Raw genomic sequence first — 12,599 nt, 5'->3', positions numbered from 1 at the left:
TCCTCTTCCCAAGCGCTGCAGTCCAGCAGACTACAAGAGACTCTGCCCCCCCAATTCCTCTGCTGTGTTTATCAGAATCCACCAACAATCCTGCTAAAGCTGTGGACACATGCCAGAGAAAGGAAAAATGACTCAGAATGTAACATACAAGAAAAGACTAATGATAATCCAGGATACAGAATAAAAATGAGAGTGGTGAAGCAATTATTTAACAAAAACACTCAACTGAGAAGATACAACAGCATGTCTGGATGTGGGAGAAGACAGCAAGATATAAAGGGGTTCACAGATCCATTTCCAGATTTGACACAGACCAACATGAAGCAAAGTTTTATTTTTAATTGATAGCATCTCAAATTCCTACTGAAATCAGAATCAGCCTGGTTTCCATTTCATAAACAGAAATTAAAGTGTTGCAACAGGAATACACAGCAAATTTTATTCTAAAAATGTTAATTTGGTCTTTCCTAACCATTTTCAGAATATCAAACAACAACAATGAACAGGTAACTCACCAATTATTTAACAGATATTCATATATGCAATTAAGGCTTCCTTTTTATGTAGTTTATTTTCCTTTCTGTAAAAGAGGCACACTACATCTATTGACACTTCTTTCAGAATGGACATACTGTTTTTCAATAACACTCCAATTTTGGCATTACAAACTGTGGAAAGGCAGAATTTACACTCTTGTTTTCATTGCAACTTTGCTGTGTGTCTGAATATGTTATACTTAAAAAAAAACCCCAAAATAGTTATGTTCTAAACACTTGGCAATAATTACCATTGAATCAGCCAAATACAAACTCATAGTATAATGCAGCTCTGAGAACAACGAAAAAGCCTGATATTGAAGTAGGAGAATGTAGAAAACAGGGCAAGAAAGCAATCCATCAGCCTGAAAATGGTCTCCCATTCTGTCCAAGGTCCACACAAGAAAAAGGATTCTGAAGAACTGAAGAGGGTTCAGCAGAAAGCTGAACATATTGACCAAGGATTGGTTTATTCAAAAGAAAAATCAATATGCTCCACTGTATTCCATGGATTTGATGCCACAAATGACTATTGATGAGAGAAAAGACAACAAAATCCAGCCATACATAATTGAAGTTAAACAAATTCAGACTGCAAATAGTTTGTTTTTTATTTAATACTGTGACCATAGAGAGAAGTCATGGAGCTGTGGATTTTCAACAGAAAACAAGGGGTTTTAATCAAGGTTGAATATTATTATGTTAAAAAAAATTGCTGTCATAGAGTAAGGCTACGGTTTACCTCAGATTTCAGATGTGGTTATGACACAGAATGGGAGAGCTAAGCATTCTTCTTTTAATTTATATCAAATACACCCCCCTTACATACTGACTGTTAAAGCTATAAGGAATCAAAAACAACAACAACAAAAAAAAGCTATCCCTATCATGGACTAGTTTTGTAAGGAATTGACTGGATGCAGCTGTGAATGAGAGGCAAGAAGCAGAGAAAGTAAGGAAAACCACAGGAAAGAGGAACTTGTAGAGAGAAAATGAGTGAGAACTCACTGGAAAGACAGATTTGAAAAGATGTTAAACAAAGGAAAACACCATCAGGAAAGTTCTTCCTGCATTCAACAAAATGTATGTTCCTCATATGTCCACTAAGAAATACTATACTCAGTTTTTCCTCCTAAACAAGCAATGCAACAAGGCCATGCAGATTTAAAAGTTTCCCAGATGGCTAAATCTATTCTGCAAACATTTGATAATAAAAAGTAAGAGTCCCGGCCTCTTAAAAGAGGAAGGTCAGATAAGCTGATTGAAACAGACTCCACCTTAAAAGAAAATCTGACCCAAGAGAAGCAAAGATAGCTTGTTTTGCTTTTTAATTGTTCTAAGCATCTTTAGAGCCTATATTAGCACTGTATATGCACTGAACTCTTGGTGAGAGAAATTCAGGAATTATTGCCTATTTTGCACAGCTCTAGGGAAGGTATTACAGCTTCAGATAGTCCATAGTTTGGCAGGGAGATTCAGGGAAAACGTCCAGCAGAAACTTCCAGCTCATTGTAAAGTGAATTAGATTTTGAGTTTACAGCACCTTTTACAAACAAGCTTGATATTTTTATAGCATTCTGATGCATAAATCCTTTTAACAAACACAATCTTTTGATCTAAATGGGAATATGAATCTATATATTAATAATCAAGATTCTTAAATTTTTAGTTGTTGCCATTGGTCTACTTTTTTTAAAGGAGTTCCAAGGCACAATAACACCATTTCTGTCCACAAATATCCCCAATTTTCCAATATGTTGTGTTCCATTTCTCACTCCACAGAGGACTACTTCCATCAGGAGTCTTACAGAGCCCATGTAGCTCCTTTTTCCTTTGCAGGACAGTTTATTAAAGTTGTAGCAGCAGTTATGTCTCTGAGCAATACTCCCAGAACTTAAGAATCAGGGAACAAGAAGTGGCTTGTGGCACATATCTTTGTCCACTAGATTTTATTTTTAGGTGTAGAAGAGCAAGTAAAAGCAACTTCAGTAAGAAATGTGGAGTCAGCTGGTGTGAAAGTGTTTTCACTCTTAACCCTCCAGAGATCTTTCCTGGGGACTGTTGTCCTCATGTGAACTACAGCTATGAAGGAAAATAGAAGCTGCAGAAAAGAGATCAGCTGAAGAAGGATTCTTATATTTTGAAAGATATAAGATATAATCCAAACAGCAATTGCAATACTGTTTCTGGAAATGGTTGAGGAGCAAAATTTATCTGTAATGCACCTTCCAAGCCACAAAAGAGAGGAGTCCCACTGACACAACTGTAATTGCACATTTCTGGGAAAACATGTAACATAGCATCCATAAGATTGAGGATTATCAATTTTTTCTGCCTTTCCCAAGGCAGAAGAGTGGGGCGGGGTTGGCAAAAACTTGGTATTTTTTCCTTCACAATTAAATAGCAGTAAGTCTTCCAAAGTAAACTGATCTGCTGCAAATCAGCCATAAAATGCCACATCTTTTTCTAAGTGACATGGCTAAGGTTGCACCAACATTTTCTTTACAAATTGATATTTCAAGAAGGGCAAGTTTTAGTCTCTGTCTGCCTTTTTTACATAAAGAATCCTTTCCTGATGAAATTAGATTTACCCTTGATTTCTCCCCGCCCCAAGAAACATGCACAGATTACTAATGACAACAGCTGATTTGAGAAAGATTTCACAAAATTTGTTTGGAAGCTTTACACCTACTAAACATATCATGAAAACAATGACATAGCAACAATTAACACAATTTTGGAAGCAATTCTGAATGAGTCAATAAACTTGTTAATAAAGACTGTCTTTGATATGCTTTAATATAGAAATTATGTCCCACATAATACAGATTGAGTAAGCCCTATCTCAGAATATTGCAAAATAAGTATAGCTAACTAATAAGAACAATAAATTATGTCAGAGCAGGCTGGATGGAGGGAGCATCTAGAGATAAGCCTTGAGATCTGTATGTTCTACTTCACTTCAAAATACATCTGAATCCTCTGAGTACTACATGTTCCTGCCAATAACTTGTACCAACTATCTGAACAATGTACAAGTTACTAAAAAAGATCCAAAAGAAACAAAAAGGCAAGTTAGTCCTTTAAAACTTCTGCTTCTACCTACCTCCAGGCTTAATAATGGAACTTTATAGAAAAGTACCTGATAATTTCACTTTAAAGTCACACGGACTAGAAGCATGCCAAAACCACACAAATCAAAACATCCACTACTCCCTCATCCCCCCCAAAAAATCCAACCCCAAAACGGTTGGTGTTCTGAAGATTATATATACATAAATATCTCAAGAAGCCCCTTCCAACCTCCATGATTCTGTCTGTTTGGGTTCTAGAGATCACAAGATAAATGGAGATAGTTGGAGATAGTTTAGATCCTGAGAGAACAAACTAGATGACAATAAAGAATACAGACTGTCACAAGAAAATGCAACAGGAACAAAAGCATCATGAAATAGTTACATTCTAAGCTCAGAACTATTTTGTCTACTGTACTTCTTAGTGTTTGCATGCCATTCAAAAACTGACTCATAAAGTACCAAAGACTAGCTCCTCCTAGGAACAAGGGAACAGAGCAATGAAAATAGACAGCACTCTCTGGACAGAAGCTACTAGATCTTCTATTTGGACTATAAAGAAGAGCACAAACAAAAACCTGTGTCATTCTCTATTATACTATACTGGGAGAATGGAAAGGAGATTCTTGTTTTCCTTAGCCAAAATCTCAAGTAATTTGTTTCTCCAAACCTAAAGTGAAAGGAGTATTCTTTTCCTGGAAGGAAGGCCAAAAGCAGCCAGAAATCCACACAAGCCATCAACCATTAAAGCCATCACTGATACTGGGAAGGTGGCACAAAGACAACCATAAGAATGTTCACATAAACTTATCTTTAACTGTGTAGCCAAACAGGGGTTTTCAACTGGCATTTTATTAAATACTTCCAAGAAAAGGGAGACAAGGAACCTCCTGCCAGGCACATTCCTTCAAGAGTTCACAGCTGGTGACTCCTTGAGTAAGGACTTTTCAACTCAACTACCTCTACAAATACAGAGCATTATGCTGCCAAAATCATGTTTATTCAGGTGAACTTAAGGAGACTTAGGTTTCTCCTAAAGAAAAGAAACATTTATTCCACAAGCAGAACACCAGCTTTCTATTTAATGTCCTCTCAATTACGTGCTCCAAATCCCCATGGTCATTTCACTTACAGAAATAGCTCTGCCCAAGGAAAAGGCAAAGCAAGATCCACAGGGGCTTGGAATTCTGACTCCTACGATCTTCTGTTAGTAAATTATTAAACCCTGACTGTCACTTTTGTTGATGTTGTACCTAATTACAACAGGAAACCAGTGAAATGTAGAGCAGTCTCTATTCTCTCCAAGCAACAAAGCCAGCAGTTAAATGGCACGTGGTATGCTTAACCCAGACCAGGTAACAAAACTCAAAGTTCCCTGAAAATAATTTGCATCACACTTCACATCACAAACTGCACTTGTTTTATAGTCTTTTGAATTAAAAACGGGAAAGAACATGAAATTTTCTGAACTGACGCTCTAGAACTGATTGTGAGCTTTTATTTCCATTCCAGCATTTTTTACATTTTTAAAAGATTGAAAGGAGAAGCCATTAAAGAGATAGAAACAGTGCAATGTAATTTCCATCTCAAACTGTGTGACTCAGCAAGATACCACTGCTAGATTTAGGTTCTTGTTCTTTTTTTGCCTCAGATTTCACACAAGAATGCAAAGTCAGAAAGGAGAGCAAAAGCGACCACAGACTCCTATTACAATAACACAGGCAGCTAAGAGTTCCAACATCCCAGAGGTTATATGTTTTAAAGAGCTCTAGAAGTGCATGCAAATGTTCTTGGAGTAGTCTACAACAACTTCTCTAAGCATATCAGAAATCCACTTAGAAGAGAATTCATCCCATGACTCAATTACAATACAATCAACAGTTTTATTTTGGAGATCAGTCAACTGTGCCTCAGTGACAAAACACCAATCTAGAGCTATTCCAGTGCAAGTCTGGTTGCAGAAAGTTTTCACACATACAAAGTCATAATTATGTTAAGTCAGGGCATTTGTCCCCCCTACAGATGCCACATTAACACTGTTTAAAAAAGCAGAAGATAAAAATAATGGTTCTCTATAAAAAAATAGTCATTTTTTTGTAACCTAAACCCATTTTTTTGTAATAAGAGATGGGAGAAGAACTTATTAGAAACTGAAGAGACAATTCAAACAAGGTTCAACTTTAAGACACCTCTTTGCAATTGCAGTTACCAAGTGAATTTCCAATTGTATTTGGAAATTTCAGTCACACATTGTTGCTACATTTTCTCTCTCGACACTGCTGTCTACCTGGTAGGAAGTGAGGTGATTCTTTCTTCATTCACACTAAAACTGCAAAAGATTTCTTCTGTTGAATCTGTACTCCAACGAGTAAATATAAACCACATTTATAAAATATTTACAGATTTATCTCACTTGGGACAGATTTCTTGATTATAATGTTTAGCGTTGAAAAAGGTGAAGCAAACAGGATACTAAGCCAATTCTCTTTTATCTAAGGATAAGATTTGCAGAATTACAAGTCCTACAAAACAATGCTTTTTAATTTGAAGGAGCTCACTGGTGGCAAAACAAAAACACCCAAGGACTAACAGAGATGACAATAGGCTTTTAAAAGCAATTTTAAACTTCTGTCTTCTCTGGACCACAAGTATAGCTAAAATAATAAGCGAAGTATTTTGTCCTTTTTTCCTCAAAATTATAATTATGGTGCACCTATACAAAACACTCAAGCCCAGCAGCCTCTGAGATTCCTGTCAATCTCAACTACACTAAGGTTTTTCAAATATGGAAAGGGTTTTTGGCTGGACACCAATATTACTTTTGAAACTAGTTTTCAACCTTTCTCAGTCTGGGGGCTCATAATATTTTGAAAATTGAGCTTATTGACAACAGGCTCTTTTTATTCATTAACTTTTGAAGACACTGAGGAAGTATCCCAGAGTTCCCGAGTTCACAAGCTGAAAGCCACTAAGTCACGTACATCTAGACCCCGAGGAAGCATCCAAATGACTGTAGGACCTCTGTAGCTGACATCCAGTTTTGTAGTCTCTCTAGACTCAGTCCAGATTTTTGCACCCTGAAAATTATCATCTTCATACATGACATCTGCAAGTCAGAAGTTGAAACACATTGGGAATGCAGCATGTGGGAAGCTGTAAGTATTCCCATATATGGTGTAATTAGTGTACAAAAAGGTGAAGTCCATTGTTCCCCAAAATTCTAAAATACATACTACCATAAGATCCAAGTTTCCTTCTCAATATTTTAAAAGCTTACAATAGTTTAGAATTACTTTTACTTGAATGTTTCTACTGTATTCAACATTAGTAATTTCATGTTAAGTCTCAAAATGGACTTTCCCAAAGGAAGAAAGAAAGTATAGCACTTATCAAAACTACGAAATAGCACTACAAGTTTTATAATCTCCTAAAGCATTAGGATGGTTGTGCCTTGTCTCCCTGAAAGTCAATCAAACTCTCAAATAAAATGAACTTGAGCAATTTCAGTTGCAGCCACCTCAAATGGAAGACAGATTAACACAGGTTTCAGAGATGGCCTAAATCCAAGATCTTTCCTCTTTATCTATCATCATGTATCTCACAGCACATTTACAAAACTGTATGCATTTATTTTGGCTTGTATCCTTCACCTCTATCCACCAGAAATAAAATACTTTTTATATCTTTATGTGTATTTTACACATTGCCCAATAGTAAAGGTATTCCACCTCTGGTGGGGGGATGGGAAATGGTAAAAAAAGGAAAAATGCTGCTAATCAGTTCTCATGTACAGCCTTTCTAAGCTTTCCAGTGTAGTATCTTCATTGCTATGAACAGTGACTTATTGCAGACCACATTTACTTTTCCTCTAAAACACACTGTTTGAAAAACTGACAGTTATCTTACCAAACGAGTTCTAGTGACTAGATTAGTGATTTAGGGATCATTTTACTATCTCCATCTCAGAAAGAGAAGATCCTTCCTAAGAATACAGACTTTTGTCTTCCTGCAATTTACTACAATGCCGATGAACTTGGTAAGTTCAGAGCTGGACCCCTAAAATAACAAACCTTAACGATCTATTTTAAAACTGTGCATTTTTATTTAAGTTCATGTATTCTAGTTCTGTTACTTTAACCATGGAGACTAATACAGTTAAAAAACTGATTGTTTGTTTAATAAACTGGGGTGGGAGAGAAGCAGCTGTCACATGAACTGCCATTATTGCTATGCTATTCCTGGGGGGGACCCATAAAAGTACACAAAACAAATTTCTTAGCAGAAAGAAATTATACCAGTAGAACCGTTATCAGAAAACCAGCATTATTTCCTGTAGCTTCAACTCTTAAATTAAACATCTAATATCTGTGCAAGAAAACTTACATGTATCTGGTCATCAGTTTTTCAAAAATTGTTTCCAGAACTGGTACACAACCCTCAGTCTTTAAAGTCTGCATAAAGAAGTAATCTTCCACTGTTTCATAGCATATTTGGTGCACCCAAGCAGTTACAGGACCTTTTCTCTTTTGCTGCTTTTCACTCTCAACTAAAATTACAAAATCTAATAATATATGTATTAAATAAATACTATTTTTCTTCTACACCGTGTTCCTTATAATATAACTACTAGAAGTGTAGGTGTCTCTCTTTACTTGCTTCACTTCTCCCTATCCAAACATCTGAGGCACCAGATATAGGTTTTCCTGTGTTTTTTACAATCACACTGATTCTGTCAAAACCCGTTTTCGCTGCCTGCCTGTATCCTCACATTTCATTTCAAATAATTTCGGTTTTGAGCTCGTCAAGTGCCACAGGCACAAACTCTCCAAAATCTCTTCTCCACAGTTCGCAGCTGCTTTTCCTATTACATCAGCTAAATTCCTTTCAGTTATTTCTCCTTTTTCCCTTGCAAAGGCACACGGATTATGTCATCACATAGCCCAAGAGTTTCACGAGGGACAGAACGGCTCAATAACATCGCGAAAACGCTTCACAGCAGCGCCTAGAAACGAAGAGTGGACCGAGACCCCACAAAACCGATTTAATGTACAATTATTCAGATGATGCACAACAGACAGTGCTGAAGAGCGAAGCACATAAAACACAACAACACATAAATCAGCAAGACGGCGGCCGCCCCAAGCGGGACACGGGTGTTACGGGGGCAGCGCCGACCCGCGTGGCCGCCGCCGTGCGGCTCCGCCAGCCCGGGCCCCGCTGCGGCCACTCATCCCGGCACCGAGCGCTGCCGCTGGGGGCTGCCATGCGAGGCAGCCCCGGCCCAGGCCGTTTTGCCGCCTCCCCAGGCCCCCTCACCTGTGGCCGGCGGGACCCCCAGGCCGCGCCGCTCCCTCCATCGCGGCCCCGCCGTTGCTATGGGCCCCCGCCCGCCGCTGCCCTTAACAACGGCGCGCGGCACTGAGGCGCGCAGCCATTGGCCCGGACCGCGAGGACGCCGCCCGCCCATTGGCCGCGGAGCCACGCACGCGCAGAGGAGCAATGGTCGCCTCCCCTATCGCAGTCTGCGCTGCAGTCGCGGGAGGAGCCCCGGCGCGGAGCCACTGGAATCGCAGGGCTCCCTCGGGGACACTCCCCACGGCAGAAACACTTTTCCCCGAGGAAGCCCGGCACAACAGACCCCCGTCACCAAGGCGCTCCCGCCCCGCCCATGTCCTCAGCCCCGGCAGTGCCATCGTCCGTTCGGGCGTGTCCTCGCACGCCGCTGAAGTGCCGCTCCCGCCGGGTCAGGCGCTGGCCTGTCTCTTCGAGAGCTCGAAGTTTGCCTTCACTAGGATGTCGGTAGCGCTCAGCTTCCCTCGCTCCCGCAGGTACTTCATGACGTGAGGTCGCCGTCTCCAAGTGACCTTTACTCCATACTCATGTTCGGGAGTATCTGTAACCAACACTGCTGCCGACTTCCCTCTCCCACAGGGATCAATACCAAATGCCAGCTCTTTTTCTGGATGCCAGGTATCACTACTTTGTGACAGAGTGTTGCTGCATCTCCAGTTCCTTGGGGAAGGCACCTGAGGAGCCTCTGCATCTGGTAGACTAGAAGCTTCTCGCTCTACAGGCTGGAGAGCAGGTTCTCTACAGATCTCTGGACCCTGCACTTGGATATTGGCATTTGCTGCTGTCCCTTTCTTGAGCTGGCTGTGAGAACACTGTGTGTCCTTCCTTGAGTGCTTTGGATGATCCAAGGAGTGGCCTGCATGTTCTTCTGGATTCTCAAAAGTTAAAGGAGGAAATTTGCAGGCTGCAGCTCTTCGACAAGGTCCTCCTGCATGAAGCAAACTGTGGTTGGCATCCTGATTCTGAGGCCTGTGAGGACCACGGTGCTTCTTCTGGCATGCTTTCAACACCACTGCCTTAGTTGTTTCAAATTGTGGGCACACCTGAAAAAAAAGACATAATAATAAGATAAAAACCCAGCCATTTTCTCCAGACAAGTAATGCCAACCTGATTCTGCTTCGCCACCTGTCCTGTCTTTTTTCGGTGTGTTCACTGAGTAAGCTGGTCCGCTGCAAAGGGAGTCACTAACAAAGCTGCTATGCAGGAGATGCCTCATGAACATCACATTTTGCCACTCTCCTCAGAAAACTCATTGGGGTGCAAGTGAGCTATTCTCTGGCAACTTAGAAAGAACTCAAGATTTGGGTTTAAAGGAAATCTAACTGTTGGCTACTCCTGTAACCCCTGCACATTTAAAACAGTTCAGAAATGGATCCTTTTTCTTTCTTTGTCCTATCATAACTCCAAATAGATTCAGTGAACTAAATCCTCAGTCTCCCTGAACAGGTAAAGGTTGAATTGAGAGAGTGATTAAAGGATGCCCACTTAGCTGAGTGGCCTTAGATTATGTTAATACAGTATTCACAATTTTCCCCCAAAACATCCAGATCGCCCAAAATCCACTTCTAAAATCAGCTTTCTATAAGAGGTGGTCCAAACTCAACAATCTACGTTTCTTTGAAAGATTCTGGACTCTTACTCAAACCCTGGAAATCCTTTTTTTGCTGTGTTCTTTATCTTCCTGGTTATCAACAAAAAGAGTCAGATTCTGTTTCAAATTGCAATTTGTTTTTCCCCAAGGGACACCAAACTGGGTTCTCGCTATGGTAACTACAATCTCCTTCAGCATTCCAAAGTTACAACATAGTTCCTCGAAAAACTAAGTACAGTTGAATTAAGGATAGCAATTGTCTGCTGTACAACTGAACTGCTTGAATGCAAAGCCTGTGTGCAGGAAAAGGAAAGTGATTCCATGATAATTGTATCCTAGCACATACTCAACACAGGTCAATCACTGACTTTGAGGATATGACCTCCTGGCTTCAGAGAGCATGTGTGATAGGAGCCTAGCAGTCAAGAAGGTATGAAAAACTTAGATAACATCAAGAAGAGAGGAGCAGAAAACCAGTTCTCACTCAAACAGGTTGACACTCTGCAGAGGATGCCTCCAGAAGTTACAAACCTACCACATTTTCAAACTGAAAAATATCTGACATTTTAAGCACTTGAAACAAATTTTAAAATCATTGTATGTTTAGAATCAAAGAGCTACCAATGCGGATATTTCCAACTCTTGCAAACAAAAAGAATGCTTATTCACAGCAGTTATTTTACTTAGTATTTCAGAAGCCACAAAGCTAACTGCCTCAAGCACATACAAAAAAAAAAGTTAAAGGGAAAAGATGGAACGTGTTCTACTTCAAGATTAAGGCATCACAAAAATAACTGCAGGTCACCAGGAACAAAGGAATGTCTCATGCAGGTTTGAAACCACACTTCCTGAGCTTCCTTTGTGAAGAGCAGAGTTGAGCAGCAGCAATGCTTAAATGGTGCTGAAATGCTTAAAAGAGCTCCCCTAGGTGATGACTGCTGTTGTATAGGAACAGTCTGTCATTGCAGCACCTGTTTGTTTAAAAAAACCCTATCCTTACATGATAGAAGGAACATCTTAGGAAAATGCAAGCAGTCCCAGAACAGGAGCCCATCAGACCAGAAAAGGGGCCCATAAGAAGATTGATATAGAGAGAAACTATTCAAAAGACAGAATACAAAAGAGGACAGGTTAGAACAAATAATCCTGAAGTGAAAACCTGTGTTCTCTAAGTTTAGCAGTGTCAAATTTAAGCAAAGCAACTAGTACTTTAACATGTAACATTTAGAGTTCAGCAGTTATTTCGAGCAGTAAGCCAGTAAAATTCCCCTTCATATTTATGATGTGCAGGGTTTTCAGTTGCCATAGAAAACAGCATCTTCCTGATAAGAATTATTTTCCCAGAAATAGTCATATTAACTAGTACAGACTGCACACAGTTTTACACCTTCAAATAACCAAGACCTTAGTGGTTGCTGTTAGGCTGTGAAGCAACTCATAAGCACTTATTTATGTTTTAGGCTGCTACCATGAATTCAAGTCTGGGCTACTAATTTTTCAGTAACCAGAACAGATAAATTTCTGTTGAGACATATGGGAAAAACTTGAAAATCGTGGCTGTGGGACACAGGGGGAAGGATAATCTATACCAACCCAGGCAGCAGAGGTGCTCCGGTCTACAGGTTTTGTAGGCACACGTCTGGGATTCTGGGCCAAAGGCAGCGGAGTTTCGTAGCAATGGATGGGTCCTGCCCGTGGCTTCTCAAGGAATACCAGCTCTGCCTTCTTGGCCTTGTGGGTACATTTCTTCTTTGGAGGCATCAAGAGGTATGGTAAAACCACTTAGAAACCTCATGATGCTTGTTAGAGCCAGTTGGAGAAAGAGGGAAGCACCCCAAGGAGATGCTGAAGTGCTCTCGATTCTGTAGAAGGCAAATAAATGTATTTGAAGATAGACTTGTTTGGAAACCTCAGATCTGTTTTTTAACAAAAGCAAAACATTTATGCAGCAGTTGAGCATACAAGTCTCTAGGCAGACTTCTTCCTACCAGTAGTTTTTGAACCTTCTGTTGATTTCCAGGTAGATTTAGAAATGCACAGCAGGA

General features: G+C 40.0%; 2 protein-coding genes across 3 annotated transcripts in view; both read right to left on the bottom strand.

The window, feature by feature from the left end:
• TULP3 (TUB like protein 3) overlaps nucleotides 1-9,352 on the bottom strand; it is a 35,233-nt gene extending 25,881 nt beyond the window's left edge. Inside the window, exon 1 of one of the 2 annotated variants that reach the window (XM_051780811.1) lies at nucleotides 8,927-9,352. In XM_051780811.1, coding sequence (XP_051636771.1) covers nucleotides 8,927-8,967 — 41 coding nt within the window. In that variant the 5' untranslated portion in view covers nucleotides 8,968-9,352. The remainder of the gene's footprint in view (nucleotides 1-8,926) is intronic. The other variant, XM_051780812.1, reaches the window with a different exon arrangement.
• Nucleotides 9,353-9,354: 2 nt separating this feature from the next.
• Nucleotides 9,355-12,315, bottom strand: RHNO1 (RAD9-HUS1-RAD1 interacting nuclear orphan 1). The gene is made up of 2 exons (XM_051779371.1): nucleotides 12,148-12,315; nucleotides 9,355-10,005 (listed from the first exon to the last, which is right to left on the bottom strand). The coding sequence occupies exons 1-2, from the start codon at nucleotides 12,313-12,315 to the stop codon at nucleotides 9,355-9,357; spliced, it is 819 nt and encodes a 272-aa protein (XP_051635331.1).
• Between the last annotated feature and the right edge of the window lie 284 nt (nucleotides 12,316-12,599).

This window comes from Manacus candei, unplaced genomic scaffold, assembly GCF_025592945.1.
Source record: "Manacus candei isolate 608988 ecotype Guabito, Panama unplaced genomic scaffold, ASM2559294v1 h1tg000014l, whole genome shotgun sequence".
Lineage (NCBI taxonomy): Eukaryota > Metazoa > Chordata > Aves > Passeriformes > Pipridae > Manacus > Manacus candei.
This window is presented reverse-complemented; position numbering and strand designations above follow the sequence as displayed.